This window comes from Bidens hawaiensis, unplaced genomic scaffold (assembly GCF_021521415.1).
Source record: "Bidens hawaiensis isolate Kalapana, Puna unplaced genomic scaffold, B.hawaiensis_p1.1 tig00022178_1, whole genome shotgun sequence".
NCBI classification, from domain to species: domain Eukaryota; kingdom Viridiplantae; phylum Streptophyta; class Magnoliopsida; order Asterales; family Asteraceae; genus Bidens; species Bidens hawaiensis.
The window spans coordinates 50023-74634 of record NW_027493443.1 but is presented as its reverse complement, the minus strand read 5'-3'; the positions used below and the strand labels follow the sequence as shown (position 1 = coordinate 74634).

General features: G+C 32.7%; 1 protein-coding gene, 1 long non-coding RNA gene and 1 pseudogene across 3 annotated transcripts; 1 reads left to right on the top strand and 2 right to left on the bottom strand.

Annotated features, from left to right (window-relative positions):
* Nucleotides 1–6594: 6594 nt before the first annotated feature.
* Nucleotides 6595–11689, bottom strand: LOC143564921 (uncharacterized; annotated as a pseudogene). The gene is made up of 9 exons (XR_013140963.1): nucleotides 11552–11689; nucleotides 11303–11413; nucleotides 9363–9445; nucleotides 9205–9288; nucleotides 9032–9107; nucleotides 8211–8283; nucleotides 8056–8128; nucleotides 7877–7970; nucleotides 6595–6799 (listed from the first exon to the last, which is right to left on the bottom strand). The product of XR_013140963.1 is annotated as an uncharacterized LOC143564921 (transcript).
* Nucleotides 11690–13424: 1735 nt separating this feature from the next.
* Nucleotides 13425–17676, bottom strand: LOC143564920 (naringenin,2-oxoglutarate 3-dioxygenase-like). The gene is made up of 3 exons (XM_077052058.1): nucleotides 17279–17676; nucleotides 14168–14596; nucleotides 13425–13854 (listed from the first exon to the last, which is right to left on the bottom strand). The coding sequence occupies exons 1-3, from the start codon at nucleotides 17630–17632 to the stop codon at nucleotides 13543–13545; spliced, it is 1095 nt and encodes a 364-aa protein (XP_076908173.1). The 5' UTR covers nucleotides 17633–17676; the 3' UTR covers nucleotides 13425–13542.
* A 4577-nt stretch (nucleotides 17677–22253) lies between these two features.
* Nucleotides 22254–23267, top strand: LOC143564919 (uncharacterized). The gene is made up of 3 exons (XR_013140962.1): nucleotides 22254–22515; nucleotides 22645–22698; nucleotides 23186–23267. It is a non-coding gene; the product is annotated as an uncharacterized LOC143564919 (long non-coding RNA).
* Nucleotides 23268–24612: the final 1345 nt, after the last annotated feature.

Genomic DNA, 24612 nt, shown 5'->3' with positions numbered 1-24612 from the left:
AACTTTTTTAAAAACTTTTGTCCATATCTTGCAATTTTTCTCCTTGGTTGTCTTGGGGTTAACCTCAATCTTTTCCTCCAAGTTATAATTCTCCCCATAATCAAACTCATATCCTGCAGCCTTTGAAATGGTATCCAAGTGCCAATCATCCGGATTTTGGTGGGAGAATCCTCCTATCATCACCTCCTCGGTTCTGATAAGCAACTCGGGAGCTTTCTCAAAAACCTCTTGATGGTCTCCTGCCTAAGTCTGTAATACATTCAATTCAGTTTATTAAAAGTACAAAAGCTAATATAAAAGTAATGTTTTTTTCACTTACACAATATCAGAAACATCATGATTGATGTAGATAACCTGTTGAAATGCCGCCACCAGTTTAGTTCTTGAAACCCCTTTAACCTCCATATTCAAATATGTCTATAACCTCCATGATTACCCGTAAATACCGACCGCTCGGTCAACGGGAGAGTGTTGACAACTATCAAGTGTTTACCCCCCTAAATTCTCGGCTCTAAACCAAGAGTATTTCAATGTGTGGTCACCCACCACAATAGTATCTTTTATTATTGATGTACATAATCCTCTTTTTGTTACCATGCTCGTTATCATTCTCGTATTCGACATCATCTTACTTTCAAAATACACACAATGAGTGGAGTGAGCATATATACACTTAACATAATAAATTCCTAACCATCATTAAGGACATGTAATGTAACCATTTAAACTTATAAGTCTCATTATGCCTCTCCTAAATGCAGGTAGAACTAAACAACATGTATATTCCATATCATACTAGTACTAAGAATATTTAAAAGCAAAATTCATTTGTTAAAATATTTATTCGTCCTTCTTAGAATGAAACCAAAAGTCACATCGAAACCAGTCTTTCTTCCGGGTAGAAGACGAGCTTCGGCTGTCACCGGACCACTGCGTCGGACCACCACCGACCACCGTGCACAACCACCAGACTGCCATCGGACGCCGGCCACCTTGCCGGAATCCTCTAACCTCTCTCTACCTTTCTCTCTCTAAAATGGAGCAATATGATGTTAAAATGGATGTAAAGTGGGGTGACCCACCTTATATAGTGCGGTTTTAAACGCGTTTTGCGATCGCGTTTCGGTCTCTCGCTCCAACGAACCCGCTACTTCAAGTGACGTTATATTTTCCAAATATAATTTCGTCAAAATATTTATTTCAATCTCGACTTAAAATTGTCTCGCTAGCTTATGATTTCCGCTAATAAATTTTTGACGATCGTTACCCTATGTTACTCCAAACTTAATAAAACAAGTGTAGTTGTTTTTCTCAAAAACTCATCCAAACTTATTGTGTCTATTTGATTTGTTTTATCTAAATGATCAACCTTAAATACGGAGATGGTATTAACTTTTACAAGCTCATCGGTACATGTGTTTTAAGGAACGTGTTTGAAAATACTAATTTGCATTTTCTCGTTTCGTTATAACTCAGATTTGAGTCACGTTTCCGCTGGCGCTCTCAGTTTTCAATCCTTAACGATATTCAAATGGATTCAGCCATGGTCTTTTTATCGAATGTCGGGTTGAATATTCACACGTTCAACCGAAAACGTTCGTTTCTTCTTAACTTGTCACCAAAATTTTTATATTCCGTCTAAGGGGCTGTTAGGTTCATTCAGGTCTGAATGAGTATGCAACTGCAAGTCTGAATGATTCAGACCTAATTTTAACCATTTAGATGTTTTTCTGTTTGGAACCAAACAGTTTAAAGTCTGAATGAATCAAATGTTTACATCAGAATGGTTCCATTCAGATGTAAACAAACAGCCCCTAACTTCTCTAGTGTTTTAAAAAATATATAGTCCATTCATTCATAGCATAAAATACTATATTTAACTTATAGATATTAATTCTTACATAACCCAGTTTAACATATCTTAATCTCGTTTATAAAATATAATAATACTTTTTATTTTACCGGGTTTCGCAGCATGTTCATGATAATTTTTGTCCTCAACATCATTTTAGCTTCAAAATATTATCACATGGTGAGTGGAGTGATACTTCTATATAATAAATAAAAGGCATGTACACCTCACAGAATAAATTACTAGCCATCAACTATACATAACTCACTAGCCTATACACACACTCAAAAACACAATAAATTACTAACTAACCAATGTCAAAAACATGTAAGACCATAAAGCAAAACACTTGAAATCGACAGACTAAACATGTTTATTCTAACTAACATATTCTAAAGGCATTACAAGTAAGTTGGGGCAATATACGAAGCAAAACGATTACTAGAAGAACACAATCCTGCTTGGAGATCTGGCAATATACGAAGCAAAACGATTACTAGAAGAACACAATCCTGCTTGGTGATCTCCGATTCAATTTTATAGCGTAATGAAGAGTATATAAACTTAACTAAACATCATATAAAAGATGTGCTATCAATTGTGAGGTGTGCATCATTAAGGTAATGTCATGTAACCATTTAACAACGAAGGTGCTAATGAAATTATTTTGAGCATATAAAACAGTTAGATGTCCAAAAGCATCAGCATTTACGCTCCTACATACCAAAATTTTAAACTAGCTTATGGAAAACAGTAACGCAAGGAAAAAAAACTAAAGTAAAATGGATAAAACGACCATCAAATCTCATGTTCGTAACACGTATAAAAAAAAAGCCGACTCTTTTGATTTCAAATGTTTTGAATACGCTTCTATTGAATTTGAGGGGCAATAGTTGGAAAGAGCTCCAAATTTTATTTATGTATTTATTTCATTGTACTATGTTGTATTGTGTGAATTAACTTTAGAGGAGACTAGTTTTTGAACATGTGTATTACAAAGGATTTATTAAATAATAAAAATAAATTAGGTCCGTTATTTAAAATAAAGAAACAAAATTAAAGGTAAAAAAGAAATGAAATATATAATATAAATAATAAAAAGTCTAAAATGAATGATATTTTAATTTCATATTTCTACTTAGTTGATCTTCAAATAATATTTTACTTTTTAATTCCCTAATATTTTATAATCCAATTGCCGAAATGATTTTTGATCAATGATCCATGAATAGCTATGATGATTGAGATGAAAGATTAGAAGATTATGAAGAAAATTGACTATTGTATAACTCGATTGTCGAAATGGTTTTGATCAATGCCTCATGGATAACTAAGGTGAATAAGACAAGAGATTATATATTAGGAGGGAAATTATGTTAGAATTGAATATGAGCTTGACACCTAAGCCTCGTTATTTTACTTAATTGAGCAGTTTAAAATCTTTAAGAATATGTATTCGATTATTCTAGCATTTATATAACGTCTTGTTCTTGAGTTTTTTAACCATGGAAAGAAAAGGAAAGGAGAGGGAAGGATAAGAAAGGGAAGGGAAGGTAAAGATATTTTTTTAATTAAGTGTGTTCTTGAGTTGGAAGGAAATTAAATTAAATGAAAGGATAATTATGTTATCCTTAGTAATCATCCCATTTTTGGGAGGATAACTTATTGGGAAAATATATTAATTTAATCCCTCATACCTCCTCCTACTCCTCTCCTTTCCATCCTAATAAAAACTCAAGAACACTCATTTTTTAAGTATCCTTAGTTTTCTTTTCCTTTCTCTCTTTTAAAAAAACTCAAGAACAGGGCGTAAGAGTCGTCTTTGAAAATTTTTAAGAATTTGAAGGGGTTAAGAATTTGAAGGGGCTTGTGCAAATATAAATGTGTATTATATCATATAGAAATATAATGGATCATGTAAAATATTTATTTTTTCCAATGAAATTGTAATATCTAAATGAAACGAAATAAAAATTACATTTTAACCAACTTTTCAATCTATAAATCTTAATAACATCAGTCCAATTCTTCTAAAAAAACTATTTCCACAAATTCAAACAAACAATTTGTGTAGTTTTATATATAATCATCATAAATATCTATAACATTCATTTTAAGGAGGGGAAACAACTTATACAAGCTACGACTCAGATACAAGAATACAGTCCTGTATATCTGAAAATGTCTTCACTTCCGTTCCCCATAACCTGCTCATTAGATTAATCTTAGTAATACTTTTATACAAAAATCTATTTAAAATAATGTATATTTACACTAGGGGCGCAAACGAGCCGAGCTGCTCACAAGCTACTCAAGCTCAGATCGATAAAAAACTCAAAACGAGAGCTTTTTCAACCTTGAGTTGAGCCCAAGCCTCAAGTAAAGCTCATTTAGTTATCGAGCTCGAACCCTGTATGAGAAGCTCGTTTAGGCTCATCAATCATTGTGTATTTTTAAGTTTGACCTCGTTTAAAATTATAAGCATTAATTTCACATTGCAAAGCCGTGTTCTATTCGAGCTTTGGACCGTTTAAGATATAAACTATTTGATATTGAAAATAGCATGCATCCTTAAACCTCCTAACAGATTAAGATTATTTTAATGATCAAAAAACTAAAACTAGTCACAAGTAACGAGGAGATTAAACCAAATAAAAAAAAGTACTTATCTTTCTACCATTGCATATCTAACCTTATCATCATCATCCCTTATCAGACTTTCTTGAAAACATTTGCCTAAATCTTACAAACATTTTTCTCTTTCACTAACTCATAGTTTTCATGGTAATCAAATTCATAGCCAGCTGATTTGGAAATGGTGTTCAGATGTCATTCTTCAGGATTTTGGTAGTTGAACCCCCCCCCCCCCCCCTATCACCACCTCTTCATCTCCAATGTTGGTAAGTAGTTCAGGAGATTTTTCAAAAACTTTTTTGATCGTCCTTGCCTTAACCTATAATATTACATTCATATTCAATTAATTCAATAGTCCAAAAGCAAATCAAAAGTTGTTATTATTATTTTTTTCACTTACAGAGTGTTTGACGCATCTTGGTTTATGTAAATGATATGTTGAAAGGCCCCCCCCCCTAGACTAGCTCTCGATAATCTTTGAACCTCCATGTTCATGAAAACGTTTGCTCCCAATTCTTTTTCACGTCTGTAACCACCGTGACTGCCGGTGAATACGGACCGGTGGTCAGCCAACGAGAGAGTATTTGCGACTGTCAGGTTTCCACCCCCAAAAACCTCGGCTGTTAACCAAGAGAATTTTAGGGTATGGTCACCAACCACTACCGTGTGTTTTGTCATTGATTAAGTAGATATTGTTCTTTTGATAAACATGTTCACAGCAAATCTTGTCCTCGACATCATTTTAGCTTCAAAAGATTATCACATAATTAATTAGTTGTTTTAATTATCAACTATACACAACTCCCTAGCCCATATAAACACTTAAATACCACTTTGCTCATACGACCCAAAGTTAGCGTTCGCTAGAATAACAAAAACAACGTTAACGACTTACAGTCGTAAGAATATTTAAAAGCAAAATTAAGTTGTTAAAATATTTAATCGTCCTTATTAGAACAAAACCAAAAGTCACATCGAAACCAGTCTTTCTTCTGAGTAAAAGACGGGCTTCGGCCGCCACCAGACCACTGCGTCGGACCACCACCGACCACCGTGCACCACCACCGGACTGCCGTCGGACGCCGGCTACCTTGCCGGAATCTTTTAACCTCTCTCTACCTTTCTCTCTCTAAAATGCTGTAATATGATGTTAAAATGAATGTAAAGTGGGGTGACCCACCTTATATAGTGCGGTTTTAAACGCGTTTTGCGATCGCGTTTCGGTCTCTCGCTCCAACGAACCCGCTACTTTAAGTGACGTTATATTTTTGACGATCGTTACCCAGTGTCGGTTCCGTGTTACTCCGAACTTAATAAAACTAGTGTAGTTTTTCCCAAAAACAACTCATCCAAACTTATAATGTCTATTTGAGTTATTTTATCTAAATAATAAACCTCAAATACGGAGATGGTATTAACTTTTACAAGCTCAACAGTACATGTGCTTTAAGGAACGTGTTTGAAAATACTAATTTGCATTTTCTCGTTTCGTTATAACTCAGAATGGAGTCACGTTTCTGCCAGCGTTCTCGGTTTTCAATCCTTAACAATATTCAAATGGATTCAGCCATGGTCATTTTATCAAATGTCGGGTTGAATATTCACACGCTCAACCGAAAACGTTCATTTCTTCTTAACTTATCACCAAAATTTCTTTATTCCGTCTAACCTTTTTGATGTTTTAAAAAATATATATCCCCGTCATTCCTAGCATAAAATACTATATTTAACTTATGGATCTTAGTTCTCACATAACCCAGTCTAAACATGTCTTAATCTCATTTATAAAATATAATAATACTTTTTATTTTGCCGGTATCACTTCATGATCATTCTTGTCCTCAACATCATTTTAGCTTCAAAATATTATCACACGGTGAGTGGAGTGATACTTCTATATAATAAAGAGCATATACACCTAACATAATAAGTTACTAACCATCAACTATACATAACTCACTAGCCTATACATACACTCAAAAACACAATAAATTACTAACTAACCATTGTCAAACATGTAAGACCATAAAGCAAAACATGTAGAAATAGAATGAATCATGTAAATATTTGTAATATCTAAATGGAATTTAACCAACTATTCATTCTATAAATCTTAATAACATCAGTCCAATTCTTCTAAAAAAACTATTTCCACAAATTCAAACAAACAATTTGTGTAGTTTTATATATAATCACCATAAATATCTATAACATTCATTTTAAGGAGGGGAAACAACTTATACAAGCTATGACTCAGGTACAAGAATACGGTCCTGAATATCTGAAAATGTCTTCACTTCTGTTCCCCATAACCTGCTCATCAGATTAATCTTAGTAATACTTTTATACAAAAATATATTTAAAATAATGTATATTTACACCAGAGGCGCAAACGAGCCGAGCTGCTCATAAGCTACTCAAACTCGGATCGATAAAAAGCTCAAAACAAGAGCTTTTTCAACCTCGAGCTGAGCCCAAGCCTCAAGTAAAGCTCATTGAGTTATCGAGCTCGAGCCTTGTATGAGAAGCTCGTTTATGCTCGTCAAGCCTTGTGTATTTTTAAGTTTTACGTCTTTTAGAATCCTAAGTATTAATTTCACATTGCACAGCCGAGTTCGATTCGAGCTTTGGATCGTTTAAGGTAGGGGTATGCAAAAAATCGAAAAGACCAATCCGGAACCAAAAAAACCGAAAAATCCAAACCGAAGAAACCGAACCGAACCGAAACGAAAACCGACGATTTGGTTTTATGTTTTTGTAAAAACCGAACTAACAGTTCGGTTTTGGTTTTGCATATAATAAAAACCGAAAAAACCAAGCCGAATTCCAAAATTCTGTTTTTTTATATTGTATATTAAGTAATTTATAAGAATTTAATAAACATGTCACTCAAATATTTTTGGTAAAATGTTTAATAGTCTGTTAATTTACAATTAACAAAATTATTTATGCCTAAATTAATTATTTTTTGAAAACTTTCTTTTGACCTAAAATTTTCAAGATCAAATATCAAAAACCGAAAAAACCGAAACCAAAATGAAAACCGAAAAACCAAAACTGAAAAAACCGAAACCGAACGGTTTCAAATACTATAATAACCGATGTTTTGGTTTTCCGTTCGATTTTAACCAATAACAGCACCGAACCGCACCACGCACACCCCTAGTTTAAGGTACTATACGAGCTTGGGCTCGTTTAAGATTTTCTCAAAATATATAAAAATAATTAAAAACGTATATAAATTAATTAAAATCAATAATAAACGAGCCGAGCCCACACCTGAAAAAAGACTCACGGGCCAAGCTCGAGCTTTAGAAAAAGAGCTTGAAATGAGCCGAGCTCAAGCACAGGCTCGGCTCTTAACTAGTTAGAATATTATATTAAGCTTACCAACAATTAATTCCAACAGCATTAGCTCCTAACTTATCAGCCTTATGATCATCTCCTACATGTACAGCTTTTGCAGCTTCCACATTAATCTGATCTAATATTTATCATGTAAAAAAACTATATAATTAGAAAAAAATAAATGTATTAATAAATAAAGATTGTTACATTACATTACAAACCTAAAGCCGTTTCGAATATTTTTGCATCCGGTTTTCGTACCCGACTTCTGAAGATATTATCACAGCATCAAACCTAACCAAAAAAACAAATATTTAGTAAATAATTTTATTTTTTGTAAATAATTAATATGATTAATAATATTGGTGGTTGATACAAGTCTATAATGTTGAGGTCTTGTAACAACTTCCTTAAGCGAGTGTCGAAGTTGGACACGACAGCTAGTTTAACTGTAAGAAAAATAAAAAAATAAAAACTATTTACTTACAAAATATGAAAACTTAAAAAAAAAAAAATAAGGGTGTGCATGAAAATGAACAAACCGAACCAAAACAAAACCAACAGTTTGGTTTTTTGTTTTTTTTGTAAAAACCAAACTTACAATTCGGTACGTTGGTTTTGGTTTTGCATGTAATAAAACCAAACCGAATCTATAGATTTTAATATTTTGTTTTTTTTTATTTAAATAATTTATAAGAATTTAATCAAAATATGTAATTAAAATATTCTAGCCCAAATGTAAAATAATCAATCGGATATTAATTAAATTTTTTCAACCCAAAAATTTCAAGCTGAAATAGCAAAACCGAAATAAACAAAAATAGGGGTGTGCATGAAAATGAACAAACCGAACCAAAACAAAACCGACAGTTTGGTTTTGTGTTTTTTTTTTTTGTAAAATCCGAACTTACAGTTCGGTTTTGGTGTGGCATGTCATAAAAACCGAACCGAATTTATAAATTTCGATATTTTGTTTTTGTATTTAATATAATTAATAAGAATTTAATCAAAATATGTAACTCAAATATTCTAGCACAAATGTAAAATAATCAATCGGATATTAATTAATTTTTTTTTCGACCCAAAATTTTCAAGCTGAAATAGCAAAACTGAAATAAATTGTAACTGAAGTTTCGGGTTTTGTTCGGTTTTAGCCCAAACCGAGACGTGCACACCCCTAAAATAAATGGTTATCACCTCCAGACTCTTTTAAATCCGTTAGTGTTTTATGTGCGCCGGTTGGTAGGTGCCACGCGTCACCATTGGCATAATACTAGTTAAAACGCAAATGAAAAACGGTTAAATATGCTAATCAATAACTTTTAAGTAAAACAAAATTATTATTAGTTGTTAGTCATTAGGTGAATAACCTCATACACTTCTTCAAAGTAATCGTTATTAGAACAACCAGTGGCTTCAGAAACAACAAGCTTCCAAAATGGTCTTCCATCTCCCTTTAAACAAGAAAAACAATAAGATTTCATTAAATGTTGATAAATCATGTAAATAATAATAATAACAATGGTACCTGGTAACGAAGTTTTTCGGGCCATGGAGAAGAAAAAGCTCTTTTAAACCCTTGTTTTATATCAGCAGGAGTTGCAGTTAAACCTATATGCAAAGATTTAGATTAAATATTATAAGAAACAATCAAGAAAGTAGCCATTTTGCAAGGTGTGTTAAATCTATATAGTCATGTCAGAGATTAATCACGCCTATAGCCGCCATGAGATATGTTAAGCTATGGTCATGTATCTACTTTTCTCGCAATGCAGACTTAAGTCCGATCGAGCTAAAAATCATGGCATAAGCGAAGAACTCGCATATGCATTTTTCAGATGATAAATTTCAATACAAACATGAGTTGGATTCACACATAGGTTTCTTTTACTTTGTGCAGGGTTTGATATTTAAGGCATTATGTTTAGACAACAAGTGTTACTAATTCATAACTTATTTAAACACAAATGCATAGAAATCATTGTATGTCTGTGGTTGGTTTTATAAATAACAGTGATCCAAATATATCAGAGGCCTTTAGAATCAGAGTATTAATCGGTATTTGTGGTTATAGGAGTGGTTCAATGTTCTCAACTTAGCGAAAGGTGCGAGCATGACTGAGAAAATGGTTTTCTCCTTGATTTGTTATGTATACGTTTAATTGTTTATGTTTGAAGTACTTGAGTGAATTTTTATATGTAATTCTTCAAAATTATATACACACACCCATAATTTTCCAATATCACTAGTCGCTACCCCCACCACTAAACTAGCACCTAACGAGTTTTACAACACTGCTTCTAGATGCTAAAACTTAAGTATAAAGCATTCAACGCGAGAGAAGGTAGTTGCGCTACCATGGCTTCACGTATCCGATGGCTTAATATTTTTTCACCCAAGACAATAGCTACTTTCATGAATACAAAGTTCATAGATGAAACTGAGTATAATGAATCAACGAACCTAGAACTCGAGTTTAGGGGTGTAAACAAGCTGAGCCCGAGCTTGAACTCGGCATGTTTCGAGCTCTATTTCTAAAGTTCGAGCTCGGCGTGTGACTCGTTTGTTCAAACCCGAGCTTGGCTCGTAAGTCGATTGTTCAAGCTCAATTTTGGCTCATTAATTATATATTAACTAATTTATATACAATTTTATTATTTTTATATACTTTGTAAAAACCTTAACGAGCCTAAGCTTGGCTCGAGCTCGTGCACAATTCCTTAAACGAGCCAAAACTCGTCTTGAGCTCGGTTGTGTAGTGTGAAATCAATACATCGAAGTCCAAAAAAGTTAAAAGGTTAAATTAAACGTGAATAACAATTTGTTAGGCCCTTGGTTGTAAAAATCACGCCTAGGCACTGATTAATCTCTTATTAACCACTAGTCGGTACCCCACCGACCAGTCGCCCGATTAATCGCTATTTGGTCAAATCGGTCATAACTGGAAAACTTATACTCTCTCCGTCCCATTAAAAGTGTCCACATTTCATTTTTTATTTGTCCCATTACAAATGTCCACTTTCAAAATTTATTAGCCAATTTCCAAGTTTACCCTTAAACACACACAACTAACATTAATAAACAATATTTATGGACCCAATTTCCAAGGGCATTATTTTCATTTGGTGAGTAAAGAAAACAATAATTTAATTTACCTTAAACTTTGTGTTTTTCAAACTAAGACACTTTGACCGGGACAGAGTGAGTATATATATTTGGTATATATAAGCATATATGAAAATTTACGAGTAAATTCCTATCTGGCTAATCCCGATTAATCCATATTAATTCCAATTAATCGCTAGTCCCGATCACACAACCCGACTAGTACCTAGCGATTTCTACAACACGGGTTAGGCCTATACAAATTAATAAAACATTAAAACTAGACTAAATTGACATAAACGAACAAACTTCCGCTTATTAAATAAACGAACATAAATGAACTTCCGCGGTTCGTATACTGACCGTATTTACGACCGATTGACGCGTAAGCTTCCTCCACAGGCTTAGTTAACTGCAGAAGTGTTCCACCTGCATCCAACAATAACCCATCGTACACTCTCTTCTTCACTGTTCCTGAATTATACAAATTCATATTAATAAATTATTGTTTCGTTTGTAATTAATTAAATTAATGTGGTGGGTATAAAATTATAAATAATTGGAAATGAAATTGGTGATTAATATTAGTTATTAATCGGTTAATTAATTGACCTGTGTGAAACGTGGTGGGTGAGTTGGAATACGAGGACGAACATCGGAGACTGATTGTTTTTTTAAGGATTGTGTTTGATGGTTTTAGTGCTCTGAGAAGACAACCGGTGTCCATGGCGGTTAGTACTAGGTTGTTGCTGCCGGTTGTGATCTGGGTTCTGTAAAATTGAGATGCACAAACCGGTTTAAAACTCAAAACCGGTTCGCTTTAATCAACAAAAGTCAAAATCGGTTTTGGTTCGGGTTAAAACTGGTTTCTTATCATGTTACAATCGGTTTCGGTTCGGTTAATCGGTTCGGATACAGTTTCAGTGGAAAAATTACAAACCGATTCCGAACCTACGATTTTAATCGGTTTCAAACCGGTTTCTACATAATCGGTTTTAAACTGTTTCGGTTCAATTTTCATGTCGGGTGGGTAAAGTGTTAAATAAAATTTGGCCCTTGTTTTATATGATGTTTGCAATTTATTCTTTTATTATTTAGAATGTTAATAACTTGTGTTTGTGTTTTTTTTCTTTTGAAAGCATTTTAATGGTAAAAATATTATTATTAAAAATTATCTTTTGTTACCTTTTTTATTAAAATAAGTGTTTTCACCGTGTGTTGTGATAGAGCGGGTTAAATGTGTTACATGTTTGAAAGCTACTGCGTGTTGCAGTGGATACGTGATGGGAAGTCGATCGATATCAGTTCGATATGTTATGGTAAAAATTCTGTGACTAAAGTTGTAAGCCTAAAAGTTTTAGTGTAAAAGTGTATGATTTTTGTGTAAAAGTTGTAAGACTAAAATTATTGTTGCAAAAGTTTTAAAGAATAAAAGTTACATTACCAAAATTGAAAGATAAAAATATAAGTGTTTTTAACTTAAGTGGTAAAAGATAAATGCATGAAACTTATGTGGTAAAACTCTAAAGAACTAAACTAAATTTCTTGGAGTCGTAAGGTAAATATTTAACTATAAAGAATCAGACTTCTCAAGTTGGTTTTTAAAAATATTTAACTAAAGTTGTAAATATGTTTTAACCATAGTAGATAATGTATAATGGGTTCACACCCCACTACATAAGAATTTTAATTGTTCAACTCGTAAATCAACACAGATATCTATACAATCTACACTCACACTTGTTACTACTCTTAACGCTCCGCACCTTAACGTCCTTGGCGCCCCTTCCAGAATGGCGTTTGGTGCCCATACTTTAATAATGTGGATCTGGACGTTAGCTCACTACACATGTATAAGATATTGCTAATTGATATTTTTGTGTGTTAAACTATATTTGATGCATAACTTAATAGCATGTAGAAGATTCATTTATATAGATTACCTTAGAAGGGAAAAAGTGTATAGTTACTTTAAAAACTAAAAGTATAACTAGTTACTTTAGAAAATAAGAAAAAAAGGTATAACCAAATGAAGCTTTATCAAATAGTAAATAGCTTGGTGTTTTTGAAGATTTCATATATATATCTATTTCATTTCATCAATAAAATATTGTCTTAGAAATTTTATTTTTTAACAGTAGCAAGAAAATTTTAATTAAAAGGTGTACAACAGCCATGTAAATAACCACAAAGACCAAAGTTGCATGTCCAAAAGTACAAAACAAACACCAAAATGGACCATCAGCCTTGTCCACGCCTGTCTATGTGACAAATTTCTTGTTTGTTTGTAACATTTGTTGTAAATAGGATATTAATTCAGGGATAACGTGTTTGATTTTAAAATAAATCGCATTTTGGATATCAAACATATTTTGGTGATTTTATCATTAAAATCACTGAAATATGTCGTTAACAGAGCATCTTAATTTATTTTACAATTAAAGAAGAAAATTTAATGTAAATAATCTAATAGTTATAAATTTAGTTATAACACGTACTACAAACAACACCACAAATATATCAAATAAACCATAAGGACTCAAAACACATCATTATTATTTAACCCTAGAGCATCAAATAAGAAAAGGGAAATATACAAGCTTTTAAGCAAATATATTTTCAATCGGTTTCACTTTCTCCAGGATTGGTTGTGTGTCCGCTTTCTCCAAGGCTTGTGTCTCCTTGGCTAGCTTCTTGAGCCGAGCCAACTCTAGATCGGTACTCATCTTCTTCTTGTACATTTCCATGAATGTTATGGGCATTTCCATTATTGGCTTCTCTCCTTCATTCACCTTCAATGGATACACTATTGCTTCTGGTGCAGGGTTTTGAAACGTTGCTATGGATAGCCGACTCGTGTTTGAGTTGACCACGGCTTGATGGTCTGCGTTCTTGAACCGTCCGTTGCTCAAATACTATCTCAATACCAATTTTTGTTAATATTTCAAGTCAAATATGATGATGATGATGATGGCTAAAGTACTTAATCATTAAAGAAACAACAACAACAACAATAATAATAATAATAATAATAATAATAATAATAATAATAATAATAATAATTTAACTTAGTGATTACTAGTATATTTTGAAAAGTATGAACAAAAAATATGTTTTGTGATTGGTAAAAAGATAAAATTACATTGTTTCAATTAATTTTCAATGTTACCATAATAATAAAATGTGTGACATTATTGCATAATTACCCAAACAAATAATAACACTTACATGTCCATGATCGCCAAGATTAACAATAAATGCACCTTCAACAGGCTCAACCGTGATCCAACTCTTTCCACCATCACGTGTCGCTTGAAGCCCGCCGACCTGGTCCTGAAGCAACAATGTGATTGTTCCTGGATCCGTATGTCGTTTCAAGCCCAATGTCAGGTCAGGTTGGGGACACTTCGGGTAGTAGTTCACCACGACTTTTTGGTCCATATCAACACAAGCTTTTGTGAGGGCCTCTTTTTCAAGGCCCATTGCCTCAGACAACACCTCTAGGAGCCTGCAGGCCAGATCCATTAACTTCTTGCTGTACTCTTCGGTAACAGCCCTCCACTCTTCGGGCTTATCGGGCCACCGTGAGTAGTCTCTTGCTTTTATTGGGTACGAGAAGTAGGTTACAATCTCCCTCCAATCTTGCACCGTTTCACCCTATAGGTATAGCATGCATTAACCCGTAAATTATATACGGTTATTTGAGTTAGCCCAGTCCAATACAATGGTGGGCTTAGGCCCAATACTGTATTGTATTCTATAATTCTATTTATTCAACCGTACTAATTTATTGAAGAAGTTTCAACTTTCAACATCATCATCATCATCATCGTACTCAGTATATCCCACCAATAGCAAAGCTATGGTAGGGTCTGAGGAGGGTAAGATGTAGACAGCATTACCTCTACCCCATAAGGATAGAGAGGCTGCTTCCGGTGAGACCCTCGGCTCGATAGTAGTTTTGCATCAAGCCTTGGACATAAGGCACATACCACTCAATCATCAGGACATCGGCTGATCGGTGCATGTACCCTTGTCTTTCGGCTATCAACGCCACTACATGATGCCTGATTAACCGTCCGTCACTTTTAACGTTATTTTCACGAGATTAGTAAAATAACGTCAAAATTAGTGCAATTTCATTTTTGCCCACCCGAGAGTTCACACATATATACATCATATATGCGCACCGCAAGCAGGGTTAAGTTTCAACTTTCAACCCATGTGTCTATTGTATTAGTTGCATATAATTGACTTTTACTTTTATAGTTGTCCATAAGGCTCAAGGCTGCCCGTCATGGGCGAGAAAAATGGGTTAAATGGGGCGATTTTCATTTTCAACCACCCACCCACCCAACAATAAAGGGGCGAAATTGGGGGGGGGGGGGGGGACAGATTCTTCTCGCCTCGCATCCTTTTGTTATTATTATTATTATATTGTGTTTGTGAGATATATATGTGTGTGTGTATAGGGCTACAACACCATTACACCTCAAAAACAAAAATCTACCATTTACTGACTGGACGTCACATGACGCAAAACATCTCATTTTGTAGTTCATCCACTCTACATAGCCTAATAGAAATTAACATTTACACCAGTTTTATTGCGAATTAAATTATTATTATTATTATTATTATTATTATTATTTCAACTTTCAACCCATGTGTCTACTGTATTAGTTGCCAATAATTGACTTTTACTTTTATAGTTGTCCATAATAGAAATTAACATTTACACCAGTTTTATTGCAGAATTAAATTATTATTATTTCAACTTTCAACTTTCAACTTTCAACTTTCAACTTTCAACTTTCAACCCATGTGTCTATTGTATTAGTTGCCTATAATTGACTTTTACTTTTATAGTTTGTCCATAATAGAAATCAACCTTTACACCAGTTTTATTTCAGAATTAAATTATTATTATTATTATTATTATTATTATTATTATTATTATTATTATAATACTTTCACTTTTATAGTTGTCCATAATAGAATCAACATTTATATTGTAAAATTAAATTATTATTATTATGGCGTATTTAATCATATTTCAACATAAAATAAAAGAGTACTATATTTCACAATATATTATTTATGGATAAGAAACAAAACACAATAACCACATAAGTTTTAAAATGACCATTCTCGAAACACATTTGATGTCTTATTGTTGTTCACTCATCTTGAATGATAACCGCAAACACGCAATAGTAAGGTACGAACGGAGTGAACAATAAAACCATAATATAATAATAAAAGTAAAAAAAATTATATAAAAAAATCATGCTTTTGATATATGTGATTTCACGTGTTTAACCCTTTCAGCTAAAAAATGAAATATTTAACATATTATATTATACTCGTACCACAGATAATAATTCACATGTCGGTGCCACAGATCATTAATGTGCTCTCTTATTAGTTTTTTATGGTTTTATTTGAGACTTTTAATCAATTGTATTTGTGTGGTGCTTGGTTGTTATATTGTCTGTTTAGACTTGAGCCCACTTTGCAACCCAAGTTTTTTAGCTTCTTTTATTATGTGTTATACTTTTGATTATTTTGTGTGTGTTTTATTTTTGTTTTAAATATTTTAATTTGATGAATTTGTTATTTGGGTTTATTTCTTGAACCATAACGAACATCTCCAATATCGGTCGAATATACATTGACTCGCTGTCGCAACGCTCGAGTTTTATCAACACCCTGGTTTTATCTATCGAATAAACATCATTTTAAATATGTTATTTTTGTGTATTATTAGCTATATGAGTGCTACAACTATAAAGGGTCTACTAACTTACTTTTAGGTTTAGTGTCGGTAGTGTAACGAACCTAACCGATACTGATCAAATTCATGTCATTTTGATAAGTTATACATTGTCGTTACCATTTTGGACGTGTTCAGATTTATCTGGTTAATTTAGTGTCGGTGTTGTAACGAACTTAACCGACGCTGACAGAGTTTGCGTCGCGGCGCATATTACCTACTTATACATTACGTTTAGTTTTTAACTAAGTAAACAAACAAAAAAGAAAAACTAAATCTTTTTTTATAGTTGGTATATTAATAAATATTATTATTATTTTATTACACTTGTCATAAAAGTTATAATTTTGATTATACAAAAAACTGATCCATGCTAATACTGTATAATTAACAGTGTGTAATTATAATTCGAGTAGCAGTAATAATAACAATAATAATGATAACGATTATTATTATTATTATTATTGACAAAAAATAAATAAATGATCACAGTTTTGATATTTGATTATTATATACCCAGATTTTTTTTGTTCACAGGGGTTAGAAATTTTTTAAGTCGTTACCTGAAGGTGACTAGAGACAATGAATCCGCCTTTCTTCCCACCGGTCATGTCAAACCGGAGCTTCTCTTGTGGCGGCATAGCGAAAAACTCTCTCGCTAGCCTCGTCATATCCGACAACAGTTTGGTGTCGACACCATGATCCACCACCTGAAAAATCCCCCAGTCTTCACAAGCATTGACAATCTTTTCACAAATTTCTTTCCTATGAGATTCCGAGTCTATCCCTTCAAGGGAAATGACCGGAATCTCGTTGCTAAACTTGTTGTATGGCACCTTTGGACGTTCGTCCTCGTCTCGGACGAACCGGTTTTCATGCATGGATGTCTCATCCCATGTCAAGGATATTGGTGCCATTAGTGTGAGTGTGGAGTGAGAGTGTTTGGGGGGTGGTATTTGTAGTTGTGAAGGCAATGTTTTAAATACTGGTACGTACCAACGGGTTGGAGAGGTGCATAAATCAGATTAAAACTTAAAATCGGTTCAGTTTGGTCAACAAAAGTCAAAACCGGTTTATAATCGGTTTCGGTTTAGGTTAAAACCGGTTTCTTACCATGTTACAATCGGTTTCGGTTCGTGTTTTGACCGGTTTTTGCCCGGTTTTACCTGGTTTCGGTTCAGAAGCGGTTTTGGTGCAGAAAATTACAAACAGGTTCCAAACCCACGGTTTCAATCGGTTCCAAACCTGATTTTACATAATTGGTTTCAAACTGGTTCGGTTTCGGTTCGATTTTCGGGTAGGTTCGGTTAACTGGTTTACTTGCCCACCTCTAGCTGGTTGCACCTGATTTTCTTAAGGCAACCGGTACTTTAGGGCGTTTTGCTAGAACTGGCCGGTTTTCAAAAAGTACCGGTTTTAAATCCAAGAGATTTTTGATATTTTTTGCTGCTTATTTTTTAAGAAATGACTTTTAATATAACATATAAAATTGAAACGAGTATACACGGTAAACGACGATTTGTTAATCAACAAATTTTGTATCATGCAATTCCAATGTTGGTTTATTTACATCCTTTGTAACTCCTGACTAGTTACGTATACAAAGCACAAACTTTATTTGTGTCTCGACCATTGTTCATGTGTGATATTTGGTTTAAGTGTTATGTTTATTAATGTACTTATGAGTTATTTGTTTAAGTTGAAATTATATTTATACGAAATTATAAGGTAAGTTATTAAAACCAGTTAAACTTTCCTGTATAATCTGGTTTAACCCATCATATCGTTTTTAAATTAAATCCGATACAAATAAAATAACGGGATTTTAAAAAGTGAAGGTATTTGACTACTTGGTAGGATAGAGTTTCAAGACTTCAGCTACCACACGTTTCAACTACCACAGATGAATAATCTTCCATATTGTATGATACCCTACCCACCAGTCTTGTTGGGAACTTTAATTGAAGGTTAAACGTGTGGGGTCAACCGAGTTCGTTGTTTTCTATTCAACAGGTCATGCATACTAATGTTACGACTTCAAGATCAGTTAATGTAGCTGTTAAAAGATTAAATTTTACAGTTTAAAAAGGGGTAGTGAAGCAGCTTGGTATCACTTGTTTTCTGTTTCGATGTAATCACTACATTCTTTTTATTACACCTAACAATTTTTTGTTGTTATATGTAATGTATACTATCTTTTTAAACGGTTCTCTATATTTTGAACACCAACTTTAAAAATTGTTCAACTTATAAAAACACGATGTATTCATGTAGCTGCATAATATATATTTATTGTGTGAGGGTCACATCGATCAAACGTTTTCAAGAAAGGGTCCGATATAAAAGGTTTCGAGGACGTTAGGTACGTCTAATTAATTCTTTTCAATTATTTGGCGTACTGATTTGTTTAAGAGTGTAATGCGTTTTTCGTTCTTGTGGTTTGTCCGAATCTGCGGTTTTACTTCAATAGTTTTAATTTACGATTTTCGTTCATGTGGTTTCATTTAATTTGCAATTAAACCCGAATTCACTAATCCCGTTAAGACTGGTCGTTAAAACCATCAACGTGCTCTGCACGTTATGGTCAGTTCCCCCCCCCCCACCCCCACCCCACCAAATACACTCATGCCCATCACGTGAGGGGGTTTGCGAATTATGATTGATGTTTATTTGGGGAGAAAAGGGACAAACTGCACCTCACGTGAGGGGCACGTTGATGAGCAGAGGCGGCTCCGTAAACTGGAAAAAAAATTGGGCCGAAGGCGAAAAATATTTTGGGCCTAAAGTAAAAGAGTTTTTTTTTTGTTTAAACAAATTAAATTTTAAATTGGCTTCTTTGGTTATGGTTTGGGTTGTTTAAAAACTAATGTGTAAAAATAGGCTAAAAGATGTCTCAAAAGAGGCTAGAACCACAACCTTTTGATTGGGAGTTATACCCATTTGCCACTAGATCAAGTTGGTTGTTATGTAATTTTGTTAAAACATTAAGTATAAATATAGTTTTTTTATAAAAATATATATAATATAAAAAAGAAAAAATTACGGGCCTTGCGGGTAGTCGGGCCTATGGCCGTCGACTACCCTGCCATATGTCATGGCCGGCATTGTTGATGAGTTTAACGACTAGACTTAACGTGGTTAGAAAATTCGGGTTTAATTGCAAGTGAAATGAAACCACAAAGACAAAAATTGCAAATTTAATTCTATTAGACTAAAACCATATATTTGAACAAACCACAAAAACAAAAACAGCAGTTTACTCTTTATTTAATAAGCAAAGAAAATTAAGGTGAGAATGTGAGATACGTTTCTCTACTTAAAACCTTATATTTATATGATGAAAAAAGAGTTGCGGTGTACATTATTAAAGTTGTAAATTTATGACGCCACGTTTTGATTCAGGACGCCACGTATTAAGGGGCACTATTCTAGAACACAAGATTACAAATTGGTATTTTTGTCTTGATATATAACATTAAGAAATGAATAAAAGGAGATTAAAATCGTATTATTGTCATTTTCTTATATGGGTAAAGTTAAAATATAAAAGAACATTAAAATGAGGAGCGTTTGAAAGATTTATGATTATATAAAAATCCTTTTAAAAACAAAATTCAAAAAAATATCAAAAAATCATAACTTAAAATATAAATAAAAAACGAAATTTTTTTTAAAACTAAGATGTTTCCCCCGTCATTCCCATTAAAAAAAAATCGACGAAAACACACAATAACGAAAATAAACAAAAGACACAATTATAACTAAAAAAGATACAATAGATCGCAAAATATAACATAATGCCGGACAAAATATAATACAATGTTGAGTAATACGTAACAATATAAAAAAAGACACAATGTCAAAGAAAAAGGACAATTCAATAACGGAAATAAACATAAAATACAATGATAAACAAAAAGACACAATGATCTTTTTCATTCACCATTGTGTCTTGTTTTTAGTGAGAACGAGAAATACTGTGGAAACATTTTTGTGTTTTTACTTTTTTTTTTCGTTTTTTTCTTAAATTTTGAGTTATGATTTCTTTATAAACTTTTTAGGAGTTTTTTTGTGTGGTTACAAATTTTTTTCAATCTTTTCACTTTTGTTCCCCTTTGTAGAATATTTGACCCTTTGTTATATCATTGTATTTTATGTGACTAATTTATAAATTATAGAATTGGAAAGTTTCCATTTTAATATGATTAACATACTTTTTTCTCAATTTAAATATTAATGGTTTCTCTAATAAGGAATTTCCCGAGCCTAAAGTTAAACATGTTTTGACGATTGCCCTTTATATTAGAATAATCTACAGTTTGAAAGTGAGAAAACGGTCTTGTGGTTATGGGAGTGGCCGAGTGGTTCAAAGTTCTCAACATAGCTAAAGCCTAAAGGTACAAGCATGACTGAGAAAATGGTATAGTTTTGTGCTCAATTTATGGTTCGAATTCGTTCAGACCTCCGTAGTGATTGGTGATCAACAACTATCCTCATATTGCACTTTGCAACCATCGATACAACACACCAATCCAACAATATCAGCTTATCGGGAAAACCAAATATGACTAGTGTTATGTCCTTGCTATAGGTCTTGGATGGTAAGACTTTAAGAAACTAAAGTAAAATTCTATTGGCCAAAAGGTAAACATTTGTAACTTATATGACAAAACTCTAAGAGATCAAAGGACAATTAAACTTATGTAACAATATTCTAAACAACTAAACTAAATTTATGTGGGTCAAAAGATAATTGTTTAAAACTTTAGTGGCAAAACTATAAGGAATCAAACTTCTCAAGTTTGTTTTTAAACTTCTTACTCTAAATACATTTTAACCATATTAGACCCATGTGGAATGAGTCCGTCCCCCACTATGTAACATCCCATTTTATTTATTTATTTTTTTTGCGATATAAATAAAATATTAGTTTGTATCCTTATATTAATAATACTAGTAATAATATAAAATAAAGATAATAATTCATAAATGAAAATAATAGTAATTATACTATGTCGGTATTCAAACAAAAAGAAAAGTAAAACTGTTAGTTTTATATTATTATTAATATATGCATGCATATTACTTAGACACATCAATCAATCAATCATACCGAGTGAAGTCCCACCAACAGCAAAGCTATAGGTAGGGTCTGGAGAGGGTGGAATGTAGGCATATCGTACCTCTATCCAAAGGGATAAAGCGGTGGCTTCCAGAGAGACCCTCAGCTCTAAGTCAATATGTATAAAGCAATACAAAGGAAATCAAAGTTTAACAGTAATAATAATAATATTAATGATAATAATAATAATAGTAATAATAATAATCATAATCATAATACTAATAATAATATATATGAAAAGAATATACTAATACTAAGTATATTACTTGACACATAATAGAAGATTTTGGAAGCCACGTCACAAACACTGTGATGACTACTCTTCACCTGTAATACCTATCTTTTTAAGACTTATCCCTTTTAAATTATATGTGATCATTAACCATCAATCATCACAATATATGTCAGACTTTAATATCTCACCATTTCATATAGATACACATGGTTCTTAAAATTTCAGAAATAAAACATGTTGGTGCGTGAACTTTGGTGAGAGAACTATAAGTGGTTTATGGCATGCTATAAGGTGGTAGTTGGTGGGTTGTGACTGTTTAACATCCAGTGGAGTTCGGTTATCTACAATAGTAAAGACGGTGGTAGGATAGTGGTGGACTATAGTCTATAGATATTCGGGTAGTAAACAAGAATATCATATATTCGAGTCACCGGCATCAAGAGGTAAAAAAAATACTTGACCCAGAATATAATTAGGATTTTCATTATACAGGAATATATCAATATTAATATGGTTAAGTTAATTAACCATTTATATTAGTTATGAAACCTTATGTATATGATTAATTATAGGAGGTAGAGAGCAACTATTAAAGGATTCGTTGGCAAGATCCTCTAGACGTCCAGGTGAGTTCATACGACTCTCCATATATTTTATATAATTTGGTTATAAGTTTATTTGGATGATAGAACTTGTGTAAACATGATTTATTCGAATGAGTAATGATAAGTGATCTTATATAATATATTGGAGAGTATAATTATTGTCACGAGTGTAACGTGGTGGGAGTTAAATCACCATAGTGTGATAATTATTGCCACGGGTGTAACGTGGTGGGAGTTAAATCACGATAGTGTGATAAATGATTGCCATTGGTGGAATGTGGTGGGAGTAAAATCACCATAGTGTGATAATTATTGTTACGAGTGTAACGTAGTGGGGAATAATCACAATTATGTTCAAAGAGTAAATTCACGGTTTAAATACTAAATTGCCATGATGAGAATATGGTGGTGGACTAATGGTTCTAATTGTGAAGAGAAAAACATTATTGTATTTCGATAAATGAACTCACTTAGCTTTGCTAATGTTATCGTAAATAATGTTTTTCAGGTAAATCACCGGTGCACAAATAGAAAAGTTTTGCCGAGCCTCAGTATGTTGAAAGATCGAACACTATGTTTATAACCCATGGTTGGATGTATAAATTATGGGTTAGTTAAATAAGTTTGATGGTGTAACTTACTCAACGTATCGGTTTTATATATAATGTGAATTTTAATATAGTTGTTTTGTCAAATTTTTCATTATAATGCTTCCGTTGTTTGAACAATCTAGAACCGGTTTAAAATATATTATTAAAATAATAATATAAAAAGACGTTTCAAAATAGGGTTACACACTATATATGAATTTTAATTGGTGAAAACATTAAATCAACATAAATATCCATACAATCTACACTCACACTCGATACTACCCTTATGATCCACACCTTAACGCCCTTGGCGCCTCATCCAAAATGATGTTTGATGCCTATACTTTGATGATCTATATATGAATGTTGTTCACTACACATAGCCTTATAGTCTTATTAGATATTCTAAAATGATATATATGGGTTACACTTCAACTTCGTATTAGTTGTGTTAAACTATTTTTGATGCATAACTTTAATAGAATTTACAAGATTAATTTATATTGATAACTTACTAAACCGACAATACAACTAGTTACTTTAGAAGGGAAAAGGTATATAGTTACTTTAAAATAAAAGTATTAACTAGTTTAGAAAATAAGAAAATAGCTTGGCGTTTTTGAAGATTTCATATATATATATCTACTCCGTATTTCATTTCATCAATAAATATATTTATCTTCGAATTTTTCTTTTTTAACAATAGCAAGAAAAGTTTAATTAAGAAGTGCACAACATGTTGACAAGTAAATAACCACAAGGACCAAAGTTGCATGTCTAGAAATACAAACCAAACATAAAAAACGCAACGGACATTGAATAAGAGTAAAAAAATAACCAAAGCGACTCTGAACTTCTTGGTTCTTCACGCCACTTCTCCTGTGACACTTACTTTCACTTTGAGGGACTTTTCGCCCAGTTAAACTTAAACATGACCCGCTCGATGTCACGAGCAATCTTTTCTCCCGGTTATTTAAATCTCTAAAATGCCATCTTATTTTTATTTTTTATAAGGCTATGTGTAGTGGATGAGCTACAAAATGGGACGATTCGTGCTATGTGACGCCCAGTCAACAAATAGTATGTTATAGTATGTTTTTGTTTAATGCCCAACACGTGCTATACACAACTGTTAGCCAGCCGTTTTTCTTACTTTACCCATAAACTCCAACTCTATTATTTATTCTACCGAATTAGTATTTGACCAAAAAATGACTTTAATAAACCACACCAGTAATCCACTCCATCTCAAGTGATAGACACTACAGAACATCTAGCAAACTCGACTTTAATAAATAAACCATAAAAACCGGACTTAATTAACCACATATTTACTTAGAAG